The sequence below is a fragment of the Protopterus annectens genome, chromosome 2.part1 (genome assembly GCF_019279795.1).
Source record: "Protopterus annectens isolate FY-2018-M chromosome 2.part1, PAN1.0, whole genome shotgun sequence".
Lineage (NCBI taxonomy): Eukaryota > Metazoa > Chordata > Ceratodontiformes > Protopteridae > Protopterus > Protopterus annectens.
In genome coordinates this window covers 85,800,990-85,826,017 of record NC_056729.1, presented here as the reverse complement: position 1 = coordinate 85,826,017, position 25,028 = coordinate 85,800,990, and the positions used below count along the sequence as shown (strand labels likewise).

Sequence of the window (25,028 nt, the reverse complement as noted above, 5' to 3'; positions counted from 1 at the left end):
ATCAGGAAATCTACAGCACCAAGAGAACATCAGTTTGGGACAACAATGTGAATATGTGATATAAAAGAACTTCAGCAAGGAGTGTATAAATATTTGGGAACTGATGAAGGACCAACAATAAAACATGAACAAATGCAAATAAAACTTAGGAATATTTTTGAAGACTTAAATTAATTCTTAAAAACAGTGCTGACATCTAGGAACAAAATTCAAGCTAAAACCAATTTGCTCTTCCTTTCTTAACTTACATTTTTGGAGTGGCTGACTGGCCCCAAAAGCTGTTGGATAGCTTAGATAGGAAAACAAGAAGGATGCTTTATACTCATCAAATGATTTATAAAAATCAGTGCATACCAAGATTATATATTCCCTGTTCCAAAGGAGGTATGGGTCTCCTTGAAATTGATTACATGTATAGATCTGCAATTGTGGGACTGCACACCATCTGCTGACCTCAAGACCCAAACATAGTGAAAGTTTTACAACATGAGGAGAATAAATCCAAGATGACTTTCCCTGCTTAGTATAGTAGTAGCATATCAGCGTCAAGCGGGAATGGAAATCAAACCAGAAGTAGATACAAATCAGGCAGCAACTGAATGTGCCAAAAAAACGAAAGAAAAAATATAAGATGAATGATCAGATGTAAGACAAGAAATGTGAAAAATGCATAAATATAGTTGCAAGTATAGAAAACTCCTGGAAGAGCCTCATGTTGATCAGGATTGAATGCAGGAATAGTTAAGGAGAGGGGAATTCAAACCAAAAGATGAAAGGTTAATACTGGCGACTCAAGATAGTGGGTTATGTACACGTCGGTTTACAAAGTCCACTGAACATGTGGGAGAAACAGACAAATGTAGGTTTTGTAAAATAGAACTGGAAACAGTTGCACACCTTGCTGCTGGTTGTGACATACTAATGGTAGGAGGACTGTATACTGAAAGGCATAATAATGTGGCAAGACTGTTGCACTGGGGATTGTGCAAGTATTATGGTACTGAAGTGGCAGAAAAACACTGGAAACATGACCAACATAGTATAGAAAATGATGAAGTCTACATCACATGGGATCACCCATTAACAATAGTTCAAAAGACAGATGCAAGAAAACCAGACATAGTGGTCCATGAAAAGAAGACAAAAGTAGTACTGATCACTGAAATCGCTACACCCAGTGACTACAGTGTGTTATGTACAGAGACATAAAAGTCATAAAATATCAGGATTTGCAGGCAGAAATGAGAGCAATGTGGAAAAAAGATACCCAGACAGTTCCAATAGCAGTAAGAACAACAGATCTTATAAAAAGAATCTACAATCATATTTAGATATGTTACCAATACATGCAATTCCATACAGATTGCACGAGGAGTCATTATTGGGCACGTTGTGTGCACTGCGAAGAGCACTTCTGGGTGACATCAAAGACTGAAACAATACTAATTTCATGAACTTTAATCGTTTGACTTAGGAATGGGGTCCATTCCTGTCATGGTATTATAAACCCAAAAGACTTGGAAAAATTAAAAAAAGAGAGAAGCTTAGTGAGAAATTCGCTGGTCATGACAGAGGACAAAGGAAGAAGAGATTGGAAAAAGGCTTTCAGAGACAGAATCTTGGAGGCAGGAAGAAATGCCAACACGAGAACTGTCTGAAGCATGTATCTGAGGAAAACATGATCCTGGGAAGGTGTCAGAACTGATTTCTGGAGCTTTATGGTGAACCCCAGAGTGTGTAAAAGACAAGGGGTAAACTGGAGACTCTGTAGCAGACTGCTGGGGGAAACAGCTTGAATAAACAGATCATCTAGAGAGGGAAAAATATGAATGCCTTAAAGTCTGCAAAAAAACAATGACAGGAGTAAGCCATTTGGTGAATACCCTTAGGGCAGTAGCGAAGCCAAAGGGCAAAGCAGAGAATTGAAAATGCAAGGAAGAGAAAGAGAAACACTAAAATGTCCTGAAGAGAGGATGAATGGGGATGTGAATATATGCATCCTTGAGATCTAGAGACACCAAAAAGGCTTGAGGAAGCAGAAAAGGACACAATGTCTGAGGATACAACACAAAAAAGAAGGGATCTTGAAGAAGGTGTTGAGCAGGGAAAGATCCATAATTGATCTCCATGTACCCTCTTTTCGGGGAACCAAAACATTCTGGAGCAAAACTCCTTCCCCAACTGGGCGGAAGGAACAGGCTGAATGGTGCACTGATCCAAAAGAGACTGTAGAACCTCTGGGAAATGAGGAAGCTGTTCCCAAGAAAATTGAGGAATGCCTGAAAAGGGAGGAAGGGTGTTCCAAACCATGAAATATCCCTGACAGACAATGGGGAGAACCTAAGAATATGAAGTGATCCAGTACCAATTTAGAAGAGAAAGGGACAGACAAAGGTCCAAGGGGAGATGAAGGCCAAATGTCATACAGATTCAGACTTATTCTGAAAAGAAGGTTTCTGGCAGGAAAACGTATGTGTACACTTAAGCAGGGGTAACATGCCCAGAACCCTTCTTACACTTAGGAGGGGGGCAAGTCTGCCTACGAACAAAGGTACACTTGGAATAATAGTTCCTCTGAAACTTGGTAACAGGTGAAACAAAAACATGTTTCAGTTCATGCAAGGCCTCATCCTGGAGGGACTTGAATAAGTCAGCAGCAGTCCCAAAAAAGACTTTTGTAAACTAAAGGGACATCCATAACTTTGGCCTTTTATGTCAACAGTTAAAGCCTAAAGATGCAGCCAAGAATAATGCCCTCATGACTGAACCAAAGGCAGTAGCCCTGGAAGAGGCATCAGCTACATCATAGCTGCACTTAAATGAATGGTGGGCAACTTGGGAGTACAATCAAACAGAAAAAGGGCAGAAGCCTTCCCCTCAGAGTAGGGGAGTTCAGAAACCACCTCAGAAAACTAGCAGAGGAGGAACAAAAGGTGGCAGCAGTGTAAACCTTCTTAAACAACCTTTCCATGGCCCTACTATCCTTAGCAAAAGGAAGCAACTTGGTAGAGGGTAACAACTTGGAGGGCTTGTCAGAAGAAACTGATACCACTGAAGGGTCAAGCAGAGGGGCATTTATAAAGAAATTTACATTTCTCAGACACCTTGTAGAACATTTCAGGTTTCTTATGTGCAAGAAGCTGAGAGTCAGGGAGTACATAAGCTGCAGGAAATGTATCCAAAAGGGTAGTCAAGACAGAAGGAACAGCAGATAGCATGGGAGACTCCATCTGTAGGCACTCATAAAATCTTTTCTGAATATCAGAGACCTGGAAACAGTCCCACTTAAAAAAATCCATCATGCGGGCAATACTATCTCTAAAGGAAAATTTTTTAAAAGGGGAGAGCCTGGATTCATGCAATCCTCCTCCTCTGAACCATAGTCCAAGGGGTTAGGAATTTTGGAAGAATACATCAAGGACTCTTCCCTAGAGTACAAATCCTCATCTGGGGAATCCAAGTCCCTAGGCATCTTAAGAAGATTGGAAGACCGGGGGGGGCAGCAACAGAGACCCCTTGTGGAAGCTTTAAGGTCATTAAAGCATGAAATAAACCCTGAGTGAAATCCTGCCATTCACACTGGGGATCATTAACAACAAGGGAATATGCTTTGTCTTTGGTTTCCTTTTCTGTGAGACACCCGCTTAAACAAATCCTCGGAGGATCAGTACCCTGACACAAATCTATAATGGAGGTTAGAATTTCCTCCCTCACTAAAATCTGAAGAACCCCCCCCCCAGTTCCTCAGACATTATCAGCTGAGGATCCCCATCAACGTCAGGTACAGATGTTTGAAAAGCCTCAGAGGGCATGCGAGGAGTCTGATTCATGCCAGTCTCTGTTGGGGTCAGGGCAGAAGCACCAGACAGTCTTCAGGGCTTTCACAATCCTCTAGAGAGGCATCTGGGGGAGACTGGATGGCAGCCAGATCAGGCCTGACTTTTTTGGCCTTCTTCTTGGGAGATGTCTGGCCATCTGGACAGGAGGATTCCGCTACTCCAGCCCGAGCCAAAAGCTTAAGTTGTTGGTTCTCAAAATAAATGGATAAAGAGAAGAGGTGACTAAGTAGGGTCTTAGACACAAATGCCTGGCAGACAGGACATTCTGCATGATCGTGGGAAGCACCTAAGCAAAACAACATACTGGTTATGACAGTCTTTATGGGAAGCTGCCTCCTACATTGACATTTTTCCTTTCTGGATGACATGAACACAATACCAAACAAGAATAAACAGGACACGTATCTAAAACATGGCTTGATAAGCAGCACAGCAGAAAGGCGCTCAGAATAATGGATGATAATGGTGTTTGGACTGACAGCAAAGAAGTTAAGAGTGTTTGCATCCATACATTACCTTTATGCTCTACATCTTGCGTGGACAGCACACACGAGATGCATGGTGCCTATAAGAGATGAAAGCTTTGGTATACTGGCTGGAAGTTGGGCCATCCTTGGCAGGAGATCCCTTAAGTGAAAAATACTGCAACAGTGATATGGAAGAACATTACTCAGGATACTCAAATATTCCTTCTCACAGTGGATTGCCAGTGCTACAGCTAACAATAATACTGATCAGATGATAGGCTTAAAACTTAAAATATAACTCAAACATGCAATTTACTTTAAGTGATGAACATTTCAGAACAATCGGAAAGCACTAAGAAAGATGTTACATTGAGTAAATGATTTATACTACGAATGTGTGAAGGTTTTCTTCCCATTAGTATGTATATTCGCTTCATGTCCCCATTGGATACAGACTCCTAATATTACCTTTTTCTTTCCATTTTAACAGCAGAAATAACTTTAAATCAAAATTCCACATTGAAAAGGTACAGTTGTTTAATAATTTATTTTAACAATAGATGTCCTGCTTATCACTGTTGCAGTATTCCTTAAAATAGGGAAATCTTGCAGAGAACAGCCATAAGTTCGACCAGCATTCCAAAGTCTTGGGCCCTTCCAAGCACCATACGTCAGATGTATGTCTTACACCCAAGACATAAAATACAGAAGTGATGTAAGAGTGTCAAATCCTCAGAATGGAAGTGTCCTAAGGGAAAAGGAGCAGAAATGAGTGAAAAAAAATGAAGATGGTACGTTTACATCCAGAAAAAAGGAAAAAGAACACCTCTCAGCAAATGGGAAAAGAAAAACAACAGAGAGGAGGAGGGAGAGATGGAATACTGCAACAGTGATAAGTTGGACATCTACTGCACGGTATGTTCTTACACAACTGTACTATGTCCTTCCTTAATCACTGTTACAGTATTCCTTAAAATAACAAGGGTACTAGAGATAGTGTAAAAGATGTAAGAGGAAGAGGAAACCGAAGAGCCAGTCAAAAATACATGGAGGACAGACCTGGCAAAACCTGCCCTGGCCCTAAAAATAACATCCAACTTACAGTGCTTAGTAAAAGTATGCACTGAAGACCAAGTAGCAGCTTACAAAATGGATCTGGCATCAAGATCCTTGAAAAAAAAAAGCACCAGAATGGGAAACTGCCCTAGTTGAAAAAGCACAAACAGAAGTAGGAAGCTGCTTGTCATGAAAAGAACAACTAAAAGAAATGGCTTTAGAAATCCAAGAGACATGGTTTGCTTAGAAACAGTTAAACCCAATGTCATATCTTAAAAAAAAACAAAAAGCTGTTCAGATTTCCTAATATCTTTGGTACTGTCTAAATAATATCTAAGCTGTCTATGCAAATCCAAAGAATGGAGAACCCTCTCACTACTATTTTGAGAAGAAAGAAAGGAAGGAAGGAAGATGGATGGTCTGATCCAAGGACAAATCATTGACCACTTTAGTCATAAAAGAAGGACTGGCTCTAAGAGATACCCTTTCTCTGTGAAAAAAAAAAACAGAAAAGAATGAACTGCCATAAGGGCTTGAAGTTCAGAGACTTTCTTGGCAGAAGTCAAAGTCACCAACAAGATAATGTTCCAGGTGCATAGTTTTAAAGAGGAAGAGGCTGCTAGTACAAAATGTGCAGAGTCAATTTTTCAAGAACAAAGTCTCAAGGAGGAGGAATTGGTTTTCTTGGAGGCCTTTAAAACACTGTTTAACCTCCAACCTAGAGGAAAGTGGTGAATCCAGAATTAGAGAAGCATTCATGGATACAAATGAGTTTTAACAGAAGAGTATGCCAGACTAGAATTAAGAAACACAAATATTTCAGAACAGTAGGAATACCCACTAAATGAGGGTCCTGTACATTGCTGTGACACCAAGAAGAAAATCTTTTCTCATTTACCAACATAAGATTTTCTTGTAGTAGCTTTTCTGGCCTCCTGCAAAAGCTGAAGCATGTCCCGAGAAAACTGGTGAGATGATGAGGGTGAATTAGACAGCGCTTATCCTGTATGAGTAGATCCATTCTGTGAAGTAACTTGTGATGATTGCCCCTGGCGAGATGAAAAAGTAGGAGAAACCATTGCTGTCTAGGCCAAGAGAGAGTCACCAACAAGATTTTGGGCCTGTTCCATATGATCTTGTGTAGGACCTTTGGCAACAGATGGAGAGAGTGAAATACATGCAGGAACATCCCTGTCGAGGAAAAAGGCATGACGTTCCCTTTCCAAGCCAGAGGACTTAGCACTCTAGAACAGAATTGAAGAAGTCTGTTTTATGGGGAGGAAAAAGATCTACCTGAGGAGTACCCCACCAATGGACAATGTCCAGGAGCACATCTCTTGTGAAGCATCCACTCTTGAGGGTCTTCCTTGGACCTGCTCATACTGACTGCCAAACATTGTGTTCTGAGGAAATATAAATAGTTTCAACAGTCAGTTGATGGAGGACTAGTCTGCAAGATTAGGCTTGTAACTCATATTGTGTGAAAGCATCTTAAATAACCTTTAAAGGGCAAAAAGCCTTCTAAAAGTTTTTGACTTTGTTCCTCCATTTAGGTACCACATCAGTGGTGTTTGTAAACTAAGTGGCTCTGGAGTCCAAATATAACACAAAGCATGAAGAGCCAGATAAGAGTTTTCATTTCCTTGATGCTGATGTACTCCTTCATGCCCTTTGGAGATCAGACCATGATGTTGTTGGACAAAGCCCCCCAAGGCCACATCTAAAGCATCTGTAAACAGTGCCCAAGTGGGAGAAGACACCTGAAATGGAATGTCTACATTTTGAGGTATCTGGTGGATCCAATACAGAAATTCTTTCCTTAGTCAAGGCATAAGAAGAATGGGGAAGTCCAGAGGGTGACAAGACTGCAACCATACTGACTTCAGATACCACTGAAAACATCCTCATGTGAAGGATGGCAAAAGGAACCACTGGAACAGTGACATGAACCCCAGGGCTTTCATAAATTCTACTGCTAGAATATCCTGCAAAGGAAGAAGGGACTGAAAGAAAACTGTCAAGATGACAACCTTGGAGACGAACATTAAGCCGTCATAGTAAGGGTCTGAATCTTGCATCTCAAGAAAATTTGGTCCTGAGGAGGAGTCAAAATGGACTTGTTTAGACTTAGAATAAAGCCCATACTGCAAAGAAGCAGCAGCATAGTGAATGCTAGGTCCTGCAGAAGCATCTATGGAGAGGGAGTCTGAATAAGAAGGTCACCAATAAGGGAAAAATCTTAACATTATGGAGTCTGCTAAAAACTATGGTCAGACATAAGGAAGGCCCGAAGAAGCAGAGGGAACAAAGACTTTAGAGTTGTCATTTTGAAAGTAAGAACTTTCAGAAAGATACTAAGAAAAGAAAGGTCTAGAATGGGCTTCTATGAGCCCTCCTTCCTGTGAACCAAAAACATCCTGGAATAAAAACCTGTGCTCTTCTGACAAGGGAGGAACTATCTGGATGGTACCTGAGTTACAAGATCTTGACAAAGTGGAGGAAAATTAGAAAACTGGTAAGTAAAGGGTTGAGGAATCCCTGAAAAGAGATGAAGAGACTTCCGCACCATGAAATAGCTGTTGTGAATGACTGACAAAACCCAAGAGTTTGCAGTGATTCCTTGACAAAGGGGAAAAGACAGAGTTAACCTTTGGGGAACAGGAATCTGGCAGAGGGGAAGAGGCATATGCCGGTCAAATAAGTTAACTTGCCCAGGAAAGAAGACTTTAGAGTCCTGTAATCTTGACCAGGCTTCTCAGAAAAGAAAAAAAAAACTTTTAGAAGGCTTTTTGCCCTTTAAAGGTTATTTAAGATGCTTTCACATAATATGAGTATTAGATGGGTAATTCTTCTGATATCTAGGAATAAATGAGAAGGAAATGTGTTTTATGACCTGCGTGACCTTTCCTTTATATTGCAGAGCTTTAAAAAGATTATCAGCAGCAGAACCAAAATATCTGGGGTATCTGGAGGACAGTCCAATAATTTTGACTTCACATCCTCAGGCACAGATTGTAAACTAAACCAGAAATATTTCCTAATGACAGACCCTGACGCAACTGCCCTAGAAGAGGTATCAGCAGCATCATCATAACTTCACATGATGGAATGATGAGCAATTTGGGAAGCAGAACACAGCAAGGAAAGAGCTGACTCAAAGCCCTGGCACTGCACTTAGTGTCCTACAGACTGCTAAGAGGTGACCTGTATCAAGCATAAAGGCATCCTCCGACACATTACTGATGGAATTACTGCTCATCAGCAAGTCAAATGACATCAGAAATACAGACAGCCTGGGGGAATCCATCTGCAACAGATCAGAATATTTCTTCTGAAGGTTAGACATCTGGAACTTTCCAATGAAATCATTTTAATAATGGTGTCACCAAAAGAAACCTCTTCAGTGACAGTCGTAGGACAGAGTATCCTCTTTATCATACCCCAAAGCCAGAGGAGAGTGAATCTGGGAGGAATGAGACAGATTCTTCCCCAGAATCCAAATCCCCATGAGAAGAATCAGACTCTCTAAGTCTTTTGGTGAAAGTAGAGGAAGGAGGGAAACCTACAGGAGAAGGCACTGATAAACGCTGCTGACGTTTTAATGCCTTATGAGCTATTAAAAGACTTGGGTAAAATATTGCCACTCCTTCTGTGGGTCTTTAGCAACCAAAGTTACAAGCCTAATCTTCTGCTTCATTTTTACAAGAACCTCAGCCCTAACAAACTTAGGAGATTCTGAACCCTGCCTTACCTCCATCAGAAAACCAGGTAGTTTCTCTCTAACAATTATCTGTGGAATCCTCCTAGGCCCTTCAGATATTACCAGCCGCTGTTCCCCCATTCTCATCCATAGCAGACATTGGCTTAACCTCGGAGAATGTGTGAACTACATGCTCTATGTTTGCCTCCAATGGGGTCATGAGAGAGGGTGCTTGCATCAGAACTAGATGGTCACCAGGCTCTTTATTTGACCTATAGATATGTCCATCAGAGGCTGAATGGCAGACGTTTTCAATTACAACTATTTTGACTTCTTTTTTGAAGACAGCTTTATGATAGAGAAACAGATTCAGAGATCTTGCAGAGAAGGTCATTGTCCTTTGGGCAAAAAATCCAACCCCTGATTTTCTAACCAGACAGCTGTGCAGGATCTTAGGAACAAATGCCAGACAAATATCACGCTGTTTGTGGTTGTGGACTGCACTGAAACAAAAAAGGCATTTCTCCTGTGTATCCTTATGGAGAATTTGCCTCCCACACTCACATTTTCCCTTTCTGGATGACATGTACCTTCCCACAACGAAAAACAAATAGCAAAAGTCTCCAACAGGGTACTTATATGCCCTAGGCTCGCAGCTGATACAAGACTAATGACTTTCAGACTGAATTCAAACACAGTGTTTGGACAGGTGGCAAGGAAGTTCAGAGGATTAGGTGCTTATATGTCACTTATGTACCTTATGTTTTGGACATGCATCTGATGTACGGTGCTTGGAAGGGTCCAAGGCTTTTGTATAGTGGCAGGATATCCCTATTGCAAGGAATTCTGCAACAGTGATTAAGGAAGAACATCAGGAAATGTTCAAAATAAACACTAAGCTATTCATTCTTTTATATTTAAGTTACCAAATTTTATCACATTTATAATAAAACTTTTACCATAAATGCCACTATAACAGAAAGTAAAGCATTCACTTAACTAGCTCTACTTACAAGTCGCACCAACCACATCAGCGCAAAGCTTGCAGTTGAGTAATGGGTACCATAGTGGAACTTTGGAACCTGATCATCCTCCCATGTTTCATAGCGTTCTGAAAAGAAAGCTGCTCTTTTGGGATTGAGTGCTCCGATAGGCTGTAAAACAGAGAAAGAAAAGATTAGTGTGTATCAAAGTTCTTTCTTTCAGAAACTTAACAAAAAAAAAAAAAAAAAAATATGTATGCTCAGCTAAGGGGTTCATCAATCACACATAAATAGGACAGGTGCCTGCAGCTTAAAGCTCAGAAGGGCATAATCGGTTTGCAAAGCACATATATCAAACCTTGAAAAGATGTGTTAATGGTGTTAAAATTAGAACCACTGTGAAGACATGCTGCCATTGTTATATTCTCTTAAAATTAGAACCATGGTAGAGACAAGTTTTCAATTCCATTTTGCTATCTCTATACTGCTGCCAAAATCTATAACTTTAGTAATTGTTTAAAAAATATAGCCAATGAAAAAATTGTGAAAACTGCATTTGATTTTTTTTTTTTTTTTTGCAAACGTTATTAAATTTCAGTGGTGTTACTGCCTCACAGCAATTAATTTCCGGTTTGATTCATGTCTTGGTGTCTTCTCTGTGGACACTAAATATCCTGCTTGTGTCCATAAAGGTTTCCATTAAAAGGTATGGTTTCATCCCACAGCTGAAAAATATCCCCAAAACTGGTAATGGGTGTTGGTGCAGTGTGTGTGCGTGTGTACGTGTGCTCATGTGGATGTGTTTCCATCCTGTGATGGACCAGCATTACATCCAGAATTCAATTTCTTGCTTACTATGACACCCTCATCCTGTACAGGACAAAGTGAATGTCAGAAAATGAATGAATGAACTGAAATTTAGGACATATATTATTACCTGCCTGATAATGTTACTTTATCAGTTCCTCACAGAACTGTAGATATAGAGTATAGTGCTCCTGACAACACACCCATTTGGTACCCCTCAACTATCTCTATAAACAATAGGAAAGCTCAGCTTGTAAACTGTCATACTGTTTTATTTTTTAAAGATAGCAATGACGTGTATAGTAACATAATAACTCATTGCTACCTTGAAAAGAACGTTTGACAGTTTATAAACAGGTGATTGCTGTAATGCCAGCTGATAAACTGAAAACCTGTTTATTGCCCCCTAAAAGTTGGTGCCCAGGGCAGCTGCCCCCTCAACTCCCCTTCCTATGGCTCTGGTTGTATGGTAAGCAGTTCTCTAAAATGTGTTACTGTCTTCAGACTCAAAGCCAGACAACAAGGATGCAGGGATGCAATCCTTAGCAAGTTATTTATGCCCACTTATGGTCAGCTAATGTTTTCACAAAAATCTAATACAGTTATTGCAATTAATGGCAAATACCCCCCCCCCCCCCCAAACAAAATAAAAACTCACAGCTGATGACGTCACATAATTCACAAACTTGTGGGTGGGAAGTGTGAATGCTGTTCAATTAGTGCTTTTTAGCTTCTTGTGTTAAATTTGACTGCAAGCAGAACAGGCCAAAAAAATGTTGCCTGTTGTATGTATGCACACATCTAGGAGGTCAGTGAATGTCCTAAACATGTTTTGAGCTACAGCAGTGGTAAGTTACCCTGTATGTGGATCCTGCTTCATCAAACTGCTGCCAGCACAGAATACACTAGCCAACAGTCATTTCTTTGCTTTGCATTTTACATTCATTTTAAATACATTAAAAAATGGTTGATGGCTACAGCATACAGAATAAGCTTAAATTGAACCTTAGCAAAATATGCAGGCTTCTGCAGCATCTGTAAAACCTTGTTTCATCTTGCCCAGTTTTTATTACTCTGCAAATGACTATGCTCAGATCAATAGTAATAGAATCACAGTCCTTGAATATAAACCTAAAACCAATTAGGATTGATTTAATTTCCTTCTTTAAAATGGTATCATGCAAGGATCCATTCAGCAGGCATCCATAATATTGATTTTTGCTGCCATTTGCTACTGTTGCCTCCCAAAGCCTGCTGGCAGGACAATCAGAGATATGTTGTACTTATTTGCAAGCAAACAGCAATAATTTACTTTTTTCAAAGCATCACTACTAAATGAAAGAAGGCAAAAGCAGCATGGTAGAGCTGTGCAATGACAGTGATACACCACCAGCTTACTCAGTGAAGTAACAGTGGGAATACACACATTGAATTATACATTACATGAATCTACTGATTTATTGCAGTAATAACATCCACCTCATTAAAAAATTCTGCTTTGCTGCAGTTGGAGTGCTACATATTGTTTACTACTATAAATTAATGGAGGTGCACGGAGCAGAGTGGAAGCCCTCTAACAATAGATCTGTGATGACAGCGCTGTATATCATCGCTTCTGCAGCAGCTATACGATAAAAAAGGAGACAATGTATTGGGCTAATACATCCTTCTACACTGGCCAACATTGTCCTGACAAGTGCAGTAACAAATGAGGTGGTTAAACTGCTTTTTAATAAGCCATAAAACTTTTAACAAAGAACAGTTTATCTAGCACATGTAACACAATGTCTGACAGAAAAACAGAGAGAAAAATATTTCTTTCATAAAAAAAAAGTTTAATAAAGAAGTTCTTGTTAATTCAACCAGTAAAGTAAGAATGCCTTACATTCATTAAAAGTGTTGCTATTTTAATGGTGCCAGCATTATTTAAATATTTAAAGCAATATGTTTAAATTATGGTTTAACATAGCTTAGTGTTTCTAATTTCTTAGAGATTAAAAAGCATTACAAATTCTCTGTTCAAATAATACTTGAGAAACAGCCACTATATAAAAATCTTTCAGAATTTTAATCTAATCTTATAGTTTAAAAATATGTACCTTTAATAAAAGACCTACATGAATTATCAAATACTGCGTGTGACGCACTTTTAAGGAAGCCATGTTAATCTTCATCTGTGCCGTAGAATAAACATTCCTTACAAAGCCTTCTACAAGGCAGCTTCACTGCCACAACCCATTAGTCAGTCATACATCAGGTGAAGAAAGGTCTCAAAGCATATCTCCATCACGGCCATTTTGTATGACATACTGAGGCAGCAGTGGGTATCCAAACTTTACGATAACGTGGCTAATAAGCGAAAAACTGTTCTTTTAGAATGTAGGCATGTGGTACACCACAGTAATAGAAAATTCTAGAACAATAATTTAAAATGAGGCCAAACAACTTGGCAAAGAGGCAGCGTCACCTACTATGATGGAAGCTTTTGTTCCAGACAATGGGACTGTGGCACAATGTTACATGGTCTTAATGATTCCTTGAAATATAAAAGATAGTGTGTCTGTTAATAATAGAGTCACCTATTCCTCAGCACTAATGTGCTTACTCTTAGGAGTTCTGAACAAGGCAAGATTCTGGCCTAAGTCTGCCAGTGTGACTATCATATAATGCATAGCTACACAGGAGAAAAACACCAACAAAAGCATGCTAGTAATGCAGCAAATGGATTTTTGTTTGCAATGACACTGATGAGGGTTTATAAATGACTCCAAATTACTAAACATCCATTAGGAACGGACTGGATAGCCTCATCAGGACTGTCTCTCTGCTCAGCACAGATTTCTCAAAATGGATACAAGGTACAGCTAAAGTACATTTCATAAATAGATTGCATCACAAGCAGAGAGTTGCCTATGTACTACATCACTTCACATTAGCTCTCAAGAAAGGTTACTCAAAGAACCAGTTGTTCTCTTTAACTGATATTATTCCACGAATCCTCACTGCTTTTCAACTAAGCCCATCTACTTTTTTCAGAAAAGCTAAGAAGAAAGGCTTGTCAGTAATCATTGCTGGATGTGGTAAAGCAGACATATTTATGGATACCAAATTACAGTTAAAAAGGCACATAAAAGAAACTGAAGGAAGAGGAAAAGAGTTTGACAGCTGAAACTGGTGAGGTGATGGGACTACACCAAATGGTGGCTCTTTAGTACCAGAAAACCCTATGTAAAGGATTCCATAGCACCTTCACTGCACATTGGTCCACCTCACCAGACCAACACAGTGCACTCCTCGTTTACCCCCATTATGGCATCCACATCGTAAGAAATTACTTTTTCTTTATTAACACTTTTTTTCTCTCTTCAGCTGTTTCCTCCATCTCCTCAACACCAGATAATTTTACAAGATTATATTGAAATAACTCTGGAAAAAATAAATGAATTGCGATGGAAGTATGATGGTAGCTAGGTCCCCAAAAGCCAGAATGTTCTGCAAGCCTTGCAGTGCATTTTTTTTTATAACACACTTTGCCCCCACTGCTTGCCACACATCAGATTCCTACTGGTGAATTGCCCAATTTGTTCCCATCACTGGGGTATGGGTTACTTGGGAGAAACCATCACTGAGGTAACCATCAGAAGTGATTCATGATGTTTGTTATTTTTCAGCCCTGATGTCCGGCATATACTCCACTGAGCACATGGTACGTGACATAGAATGGGCTGACAACAAAGGAGGTTCCTGTCTCTTTATCAAGGGGTATTTCCTTCCAACTCTATCCCAGAAACATGAGAGGTGGTTTCTCCAAGTTGCTACCATGGAAAGCATGCATACCCACAGTGTCCTTGAGTGCATACAACCCTCCTCACCCCTTGCTGGAGAGGGGCGGGGAGAAGGCCATTGACCCTTAATTTCTCCTGCAAGTGTTCTCCAGTGCCATGGCTATTAATCGAGCCCCAGTTTCCTAGGTCATAGTCAGGACTCCAGCCCTCCGTGCCATAAAGGTATGGATCTAAGGTGCATTTCAGAGCTTTGTTTCCAATCCTTTGATCCAGTGATGACCTGAACAAAAATTACAAAGAAAAGAAACTCAGTCTTATTTTTATTTTCTTTCAAAGAAGAAATATGTTGGTTCCACTGCTTAATGTTCAAATCTAACGAAACAGTAGTTCTCAATACACTGAGAAGACAAATGCTTGTGAGGATACATAAATCATACCTGGGAACAATGAAGAGCAAAGAGCAAGAAATACAGCAGTTACATTCAACAGCACTGCAGCGCAACTTGTCCTGCATGGATAAACCAAATCTGCTTTGCTCCACTACTAACCAATTCATAGATAAGCATGTTGTAAAACATCTACTTAGAGAATTAGTATGCTTAGGAACATTGGACAAGGGATGCTAGTTAGAGCACAGCCATGGCCTACTGTGGCTCTGCTCATATAATCTTCCCTTGTCCAGAAATGGAGACCACAAATTCAAAGAAGCTTAACATTCAGACACTTGTGCATACACACACAAGGAGAGAAAGACATGGACATACCCCCCTACCTACACACATTTTAGCTATACTATCCCTATGCAAATGAGACACAAGATATGTCAGGGTCATACAGCTCACACATACATACCCATAGTTACATCACAATACCCAGTCAAGCATATATACTCTCAGACTTGCATGTGTACTATCCCATTGGTATACCTATCCATCAGTCCACAGCCCCTTTTCCCACTTTTCTACATGGGGTTGGGGTGTCACTTCAACAGTGACAATCAGCTAGAGCCAAGGATTACACTACTGCTGGGTGGCTAGCCCTGCTATGGCTGCTCTTCCATAACACACACTCGCACATACACTCACACCTATGGCCAATTTAGAGTGCCCAATCCACCTACTGCATTGTCTTGGGAATTTGGGAGGAAACTGCAGCATCTGAAGGAAACCCATGCAAACACAGGGAGGACATGCAGACTGCACAGAATGCACCCCAGTCAAGAATCAAACTGGAAAACCTCTTGCTTTAAGGCGACAACGCTATCCACTGTGCCCCTGTACCACATCCTTTCCAGTTAAGTCAGAAAACAAACTGGAAACCTTTGGCTTCAAAGTCTCCAAGCCATCATATGTAAATTATCGCAATATTCAAACGCTTCAAATGTACTAACTGCCTACAATTCTATGACAAAGTTTACCTGTAACCCCCACAATATTTATAGAGCTAACAGTTAAATGAATAAATGCCTATGGTCACCAAGATAACTGTATAAGCCTGACAGTGTCTACCAGAACTACCAGAACTAAACAAACTGGGAAGTTAGAGAGCAAACCTGCTTGGTGGTCCACATATATGGAAAAATAATACAATAAAATAAAAAATAAAGTTTCGTAGAATATACAGCAAAAATGAAGACAAGCAAAATCAAGGGCAACATCAAAAATTATTGAAGGTACCAAAAATATTAGGAAAACAAAGGCATTACATGAACTTAGACTAGCATCAGAAGGTAAAGATAATTACAAACCCTTAAGTCAGGAAATTAAGAAACAGCACCCAACATTGCTCTGAACTTATTTAAAATGGCACCACCTACTTGATCCAGTAAATATCATGACTATATTAGCTAACAAGTTCACTGTAAATTCCATGCCAAGACAGTTACACAAAACCAACACATTCCAATGAATCTCAAACTCCCTAATATCATAAAAAAACCTTGCTAAAGGTACTTTCCGAAACAAAAAAAACAGATCCTCCTTGGGACCTGATAACATATCCATCTGCTAACTAAACAGCACTGAACATGTATTGTTGGATCTGCTTCTACAGATTTTCATTATGAGCTTAGCTGCTACTAACTTTGCCCATAAGGCACATCACACAGCAGTTCTGATGCCATAAGTGACATCAGAAACTAAAGACCCATTATTCTGACAAGTTTCAACTGCAAGGCTATGGAGCATGCCATAAGTGACCTGATAAAATACTATATTAAAAATCCTATAAGACCTGACCCTCAGCAATTTGGCTCTGTTAAGGGTAGATCCTGTCTGAAAAATCTAAGACACTTCTTTGAGAGAGTAACACAAGCCGTGAATAGCAGTTACGCTGCCGACACAGCAAATCTTTACCTTGCCAAAGCATCAGATACCAAACCACATACTTACCTGGTAAGTGCAAGTCACCTGATGAAGACTGAGCAAGCTACCTCCCATGTTTTGTAAAGAGAGGCAGAGCTGTTCAAAGGGAATGCCATCACCGAAGTGATGAGACGCCATTTGTGGACAGCCTACGGCACTCCCCCACACTGCATCAGGTGCAACTGGGGATGTTAAGGATGCATACAAAAAAAAAAAAAAAATCACAAACAGCCCCTGATGGGTCTGAATAACAGTCCTTCCCAGCTGACCCCAACTGACAAGCATATTTTTCATTGTGCTTAAGCTTGTCTTAGGTTTGTCTGTAAAACATGTGTTTTTTCCAGTGTTAATAATACACCTACACTTTATCAACCGTCACCATCAACTCAACAGCAAGGGGACAATATGATCATAAGTGACAAAATGACAAAAAGCAATTTACACATGTACACACATCATAGGAAATTCTGACAGTAAACGTATCGAAATCATACTTTCATTAAGTAATCATTTCTTTGACAGTGGCACAGGAGAGAAAATATTCACAAGTCTGGTAAACATGCTGTGGTTATTTTTTAAGCTTATTTTAACAGAACACAGGTAGTTAGTTTGCACATGGCAGCAGTAACTGCACTCAACAAGGTAAGCAGATAAATACAGTAAAAATAGAATAGGACACAGGGAGGGTAGCTCAGCAGCAACAGCTTTCAGCAGGCAAGGCAAAGGGTAAGTACTTAAACTATAGTACTAATAATAATCACTCATAGTAGGAAGCAGCTTCTTTAATCAGAAAATAAAATAATTAAATGGAAGAGAGACCCTGGTGGGAATGGAGCCCTATACAGCTGCCTAGTTTGCCAACACCTAAGGGAAACCCTGGATTACTACCATAGCCACCTTCAGGCAACAGCAAACTCTGCGGTTGCTAGAGGCCCCCTGGTCCTTGGGGTGGAGGGGGGACACCAACCACATCAAGTTATTTTATTTTGATATTTTGTAACTTGCTTGTCAGAGCAACAAAATCTAGAACAGCAATCTTGTGTAATTAAACCAAGTAGGTAGTAATAACTCTTATTTATATCTCCCTTAAATTCAAAGATATCTTTGGTTATATTAACAGTATTTTGTCAAGTAACAGGCTGCACACTGACATATTGCCCTTGACTTAGTTAAATCCTGTTGGTGGGTATTCTGTCCAGTAAAATTAACACCATACCAAGCTTTAGGCATTTTTAATACCTTTGGCTGTAAGGGGACCCACAAACGCTGCTGCTGGTTGTGGAAAAATTAGGAGAAAATAAAAAGATTATTCATTTTTCTGATTACGCTCTTTACCCAAAATAGGGTTATGATATGCCCCTGTTAGGATAACATTGATAATCAGTGAATGAGTGAGCAAGGTAAGTGCTGCAGATCAACAGCCCAGAGTGACCAATTTCAGTGCTTAGCTTGGATTTTAGAAGAGATTATGTTTCCCGGTTTACCTTCATAGCAGCGAAAAACAGTGGTGCGAGTGCTCATATGAGTGAATCATAACCACAAAACTTAAAACAGCAACAGTTGTACGTGTTCGAAAATCAGCAAATCGAAAATCCGATTCACTGCTTTTCAAACATTAACGTCGAAAAAATAATTAAAGTGTAATGCCCCCTGCACCCCTCATGTGGGGGGCAGCACCCCCTTACCCCCCCCTACTTTATTATGCTAACTCCAAGATTGCACTAGAGTGGGGAAAGGAACCATTTCCAGATACCCACTATAGTGCAATCTGCCCCAGAATGTCGAATGTGCAATGAGCGAATCTCACTGTGCATTCGCTCATTGCACATTCAAAGTTTTTTCCGTTAGGCGTTTGCAAACTTCCTTTCGGAAAATTGCTGTTCGCCCTTGTGCAATATGCACATGTAAAGGTAAACCGATGTTTCCAATCTTCAGGGATGGTTTTCTCTTTAAAGGAGTTTTATATATACTGGCAGAACACCAAATACTATAAGTTTCAATTGCTTTGCTCAAGAATTTTGGGCAAAACCAAAAATAATAGCAGAATAAAGGCTCAAAACCAAGAACACTTTTAAATGTTACTCAAACTTGCTTAAAAAGTTAATACAATAATACATTTTGCATCAACATACATTTTGGGACAATAAAAAGTAACATTGATATCTGTATTTATTGACTCTGTATTCTTGAATGATTTACCAACAAGTTAAAGCTTTTTACGATGGAAACTGAAGACTGGTAGAGAAATGTGAAGGCTGCCAGCCTAGCCAGATAGGATTTTATACCTAATTCTGTCATTTGTAAATATGAATGTTGAATTACAGGCTTGTTTTCTTAAATGAAAGAATATGCTGGAAATGTTGAACTCAAAACAATGTAGCAACATTGCCCTCTGCTGTTAAGAAAGCTAAGTCAAGCATTTCTTGTCTGTCCTTTGAAAGTGAAATTATTTCACTGTCTTTGATGTTTACAATTCGGCTCCAACCGGGCTAGATGAATGCTTCCTGCCTATTGTTTTAAGGCTAAAGTTAATGACCAGAATTTACATGTGGAATGTCCTTTACTGCTCTGGTTTCTGCCTAGGTGTAAAAGAATGTAAATGCAGTTTCTGTCAGCCTGGGAACACCAGGAAAGTGCAAAAAATGATGTAATGGGAATCAGGACTACAACAGCAATTTAAACAGAGAATCAAAAGACATTTAGAATTTTTGTCTTGATCATCCAACTCACAGCACTGTCTTGCTCATATGTAAGTTATCTTAGACTTGTGTTTTCTTTTAGAAATAGCTAGGAACTAGAACGATTAGACTGTGTTTTTCTGTGATGTCAGAACTTTACTATTGTGTTATTTTAAGTATTTCTCTATGATCTCCGAACTCTTGACTAGCACTGGTGTAGTAGAAAGTATTGTCTTTGGGTTTTAATTATTTATTATTAAATATTTTAACTGTGGCTGTTTTGTGTAGAGATAATTTAAGCTCTAGAGTACACTGCATATTTATAGAGTTTACTATCCAAGTCACTCTAAATAAGCCTTGACTGTTTAGTCAACTACCAATTGGATAATAATATTACAAAGTAATAATTGGACACCCTTTTAAGGGCCTTTGAGTAGCTGATAAGTATTAGTGGGTGGTGGCAAGTGGAACTACCATATAGTCTGGGAGAAAGGGGCACAACTGGTGAAACTGTGCCAGCCTTCCCAGGAGTGTCAGTGTGGTTGCATAAACTCTTCTCAAAGTGCATGAGTGTGTGGGTGCGTCAGCTACTTGGGCAGGTACATGAAGCACTGGTTGGACAGAGAGGGTGCTAGAGGTTTTAGCTTGCTCCTTAGGCTGAGATCTGGACCCTATAGCTGTGCCAGTGGAGCGTCTTATTGGGGACCTGGAGAGCAAGGGAGTGACAAGCCCCAGACTGACTGTGATCTCTGTGTGTTCTTAAGGGAAATTGCACTTTACTGTGTGTATTTGTTATCCTTTCCTCATATACGAGACACTCTCTCTGGTGTTAGTGGTGAGGATTGAGGCTCCTTGATTGCTGGGCCAAGGCACAGGTGTCACAGAAACAGCAAAATTATAAGAAAAAAATCAAATATGTCAAATCAAGGGCAATACAGGTATGCACTCCTTTCAATGAGGTAAATAAAAGTGAGTTAACCTTGTTCAAAAGCTGCTAAAGAGTCACTGATCTACCTGGCGTGGCAGTATCAGTGTTGCACAATGTACTGCTATCTACTGAAATAAGTACAAAACTAGTATTGCTTAACCCACTTTTACTGTGCTACATTAGAGCTAAACACTGCAAAGTTTCTTTTTTCTTTTTCTATTTTTACTAAACTTGGCTGAGTTAATAACATTCTGGGACTGTTTTGTGTGTGTGTGTGTGTGTGTGTGTGTGTGTGTGTGTGTGTGTGTGTGTTGGGGGGTGCAGTACATTTAAGAGCAACAAGCTAGCCATATTTTCTTTCAGTTAGCATCACAAACACAGACCTTACACATGACAGGTAGTTTGGCAGAAACAGGATGTGTGCAAAAGAAACTGTTCATTGACACTGAGAGGTAGTGAGTAGCACTGCCATTTCAAATGGTTTTGCTCTAGTTGAGTTCTTGTGCTACATTGTTTTTTTCTATGTGGAGTCTTAATGCCCTTCCTGTCTGTGTCTATTGATGTGCTCTGATTAACCGCAGTACCTCAAAAACATCCAGCAAGTGAAATGGACCCCCCTTTTCCCTAAAAGTGAATATGCACTGTGTGTGCGCGTGCAAAATATCACTGATTTTTAACTCTGCGTGCACACACACACACACACACACACACACACACACACACATACACACACACAAACACACACAAACACACACACACACAAACACACACTAATGCTAGGCACATACATAACTATTCTGAGTAGCAGTAAAAAATACAGTTAGCAAGTAATTACATTTCAAAAGTAAGGAATAAAATGCATCACAGTACATTCAGTCACTTAAGACTTTCTAGGAGTCTAATGGTCTCCATACGCCAGACTGTAGAAATGGAATTTTGTCATGGACTTCGTGGTGGCATCTGCCCTCAACTGAACCTATTCTAAAATCAGTCCTGCTCAGATGTGTGCACAGAAGTTGCTGTAGGTTTTGTGGGGTTAACTGGGGACTGGTGGTAATTGCTTCTTTGATTTTCATCACAAATCTTAGAGGTATGCTCACTGAAGGTCATTATAGCTTGTGTCGGGGCTGGGGACCTCAGTGTTGTACATGTAGGCTAGGAGAAACAAATATACTACTGTAATCATTTTCATTTTTTTCCACTTTCCTAACAATCACACATCTGGCACACATACTGTTGGCTGCCTTTGGCAGCTAGGGGTGAGGAGGCATGCTATGTATATGTAGGACAGTAGTCACTTGAAATACATGAATATAGCCATTTGAATTTTTGCTTTCAACTCAGTCTAACACAATTAAGATGCACAGGCAGTGGCTGTCCTCCCAAACAGGATTTGTTAATCCTCACAACAAATTGCCTTCTTAGTTTATTTCAAGCTACTATTTTGTTAGCTTTGAATATTAAGCTCTGGGCACAACATGTGTTTTCCTTGGGGAAAAAAACACTAAAGCTGAAATTCTTTATTTAGTGTTGTCGTCTCACAGCAAGAGGTTCTCAGGTTTGATTCTCAGCTGGAGAGCCTTCTGTGCAGAGACTGCATGTCCTCCCTGGGGTCATGTGAATTTAAAGACATGCAGGTAGGTGCGAGCATGTGTCGGTGTGCCTTGGGCACTGGGCTGGCAACTCGACACTGTAAAAAGTTACTGCCAATAATCAGTAGACCGGAGTTCCGCTGTAGTGACCCCTAACCAGGAAAAGTCGAAAGACAGTTGTCTACTTGTGATTTTTTTTCAGGGCACCACTGGATTAAAAGGTTAGGAAAATGCTGTAAAATGCACCCCCAAAATTAAAGTAATGACCACAACATTCCCAGCCCCCCACACAACCTACAGCAACCTTCTGCACACACATCTGAGCAGGGCTGGTTTTAGAATGGGTTTGGTTGAGGGGTAAATCCTATGGCTTGTGGGGGCCCCAGCTTACTTTAGTTATTTACTTAACAGTTTATTACTGTGCTGGCTTGTTCAGGAAAGGTGTACTGAAAGGATGCAATAAAAACTAGAGTTCAACAGCAATACTTAATTTCTTTCCTTGATCATAGTTTCTGTTCAATCCATCATTGGTTGAAAAGGTTGTGTAAAAAGAAAATAAAACTTTAAAATGCACTTCAGAGCTTGTAGAAAGTCATGGCACCTTGAAAAAGCTGAAGAGTAAGGTAAAATATGACAAAAGGAAGAAAAAAGTAATGTGCATGGTCTGGGGAGCCCAGGACGGGGGTGGGGGGGCTACAGAGAGCAGCAATGGAAGATGTACATGTGTGTGGGGGGGGTGAAACAGTAGGCAGTACCTACAGCACCATTTAAGTGTAGCCCTGTACACAGAGTTGTTATAATGTATCATTTTTCCAACTAGATGCCTATAACTGCGAATGTCCTGACACAGGCCTGTAGTAATGTTAGAGCACTGTAGTTAAAGTTCAGTCTGTGCTTGCTACTCCTACAATTCTGCAGCATGAACTAAAAGATTGTTTGGGGTCGGGGTGAGGAGAGTGGTAGTAGTAGGATATTTTTGTGTGTGGTTGCTGAAGAAGGCTCTCGCCGAAACTGGTATGACCCCACTGGGTTATTCTTTCTATTTAGTCTTCAAGGAATAAATTATTCTTTTGCCAGAAGGCTACACTAGAATTACTGTGTGCTGGCTCTTTTTTCTTTGCTGTTTTAGAGTGGTAGCAGTGACAGGGTGATACTCAGACTGGAAGAGACCAGACGTGTTCAGGGGGGCCCCCAACTTGACATTTGATGGTGGTCCCTGAAATGTTAACAGCAGCCCTGATAACACCAACTCGCACATCATAATTAACCCCACTTTTTCCTATTTTCTACATGGGGTCAGAGTGCAGTATCAACGGTCACCATCTCTCTCCAGTCAATGCCACTCTCCTGCCCTCAGTGACACTGATGTCTGATTGTTGCAGGTCTTCTCTCACACAATCCATCCACCTCTTTGCTGGATGCCCTCATTTCCTCTTGCCTTCTTTGTGCTTGTCCCAAATCATCTTCACCAGACTGTCTTCTGCTTTTCTGCATGTGTCCAACCCACTGTAACCTGTTCTCTTTGACTTATATCCTTATTTCTTCGTCTGTCCTACAGGGTGCATCCTACCATCTGTCTCAGGCACTTAATCTCCATCATCTCTAGCTTCCTCAACTGCACTGCCTTTATTGCCCAGGTTTCTGCAGCTTACAATAGCACTGGTCACACCATGGTTTTGTACTCCTTACTTTTCAGCTTCTTTGGCATTCTTCCATCATACACTACACCTGACATACTGTGTCAGTTGGCTGCAGCCCCTCTGATTCTAGCTTCGACCTCCTCATTCAGACTTCCTACCTCCTCAAACACCCCTCCTAGATACCTGAAGCTGTTAACCTATTACACTATTCTCCCTTCTATCTCAGTTTTCAGCTTCTTTCGATTTTCCCCATTTGCTGCCATTACCACTGTACTTAGTTTCATCCCATGTGCCTTCAAGTTAAGCATTCCATTCCCCCACACTTTGTTGAAGTTCTTGCTCAGTCTGCCTCTAATACCACATTGTCTGCACACAGCAACATGTTTGCTAATGTAGTCCATCACTAGTATGGGACTTCAGACAACTGCTGAACTGTCCAAATCAGCTTTCTTGGGACCCAGTCATATGCTTTATCCAAGTCTAGGAATACCCAGTCGGACTATTTCCTTATTTCCAACTTCTTCTCAAGTATCTGTCTCACTGCAAATACTGGGTCAGTTGTTCTGTATCCCGATCTGAAGCCGAACTGCTCATCTCCCCCATCTCACTTTTGACTATTCTGCGTATTCGTTTATGTATCACCCACTCTAGAACTTTCAGGCAATGTGACAGGAGTCTGATAACTCTGTACTACCTGCAGTTATGAAGGTCCCCCTTGTTCTTGAACACACTGGCACTAGTATGCTTATTCTCCAGTCATCTGGGATATGCCTCTCTCCAAACTACACCTTTCAACCTTCAAGCACAAAAAAATCTGGACAAAGACAAAAAAAATATTGGGAGGAACAAAGGCCCAAAATCAGGAACAAATGTTAAATATTGCTCTTATAAACACAGAAAGTTGATAAAATAACAGGTTGTGCATTAGCATGCAATTTCTGAAGGATATGAAGTCTGAAACTTTTTGTCATTATTTATCAACTTTAGTAATTTGCCAGAAAACCACAAATTTCATGAGAAGCAGACAAAAAATCTGAGTCAAAAATCTGGACATTATGTGAAAATCTGGACAGTTGAGAGGTATGCTTCATACTGCTATGCAAACCCTCTGCAGCTACTTCTCCCCAATATCACCCAACATCTTTAGCATATCTAGTGTGATCTCATCTGAGCTTGCTGTTTTCCATGAC

General features: G+C 40.2%; 1 protein-coding gene across 1 annotated transcript in view; it reads right to left on the bottom strand.

The window, feature by feature from the left end:
* LRBA (LPS responsive beige-like anchor protein) overlaps window positions 1–25,028 on the bottom strand; it is a 4,045,850-nt gene that overhangs the window by 921,084 nt on the left and 3,099,738 nt on the right. The window contains exons 43-44 of the mRNA XM_044063433.1: window positions 14,725–14,917; window positions 10,076–10,216 (exon numbers count right to left, since the gene is read on the bottom strand). Coding sequence (XP_043919368.1) covers window positions 10,076–10,216; window positions 14,725–14,917 — 334 coding nt within the window. The remainder of the gene's footprint in view (window positions 1–10,075; window positions 10,217–14,724; window positions 14,918–25,028) is intronic.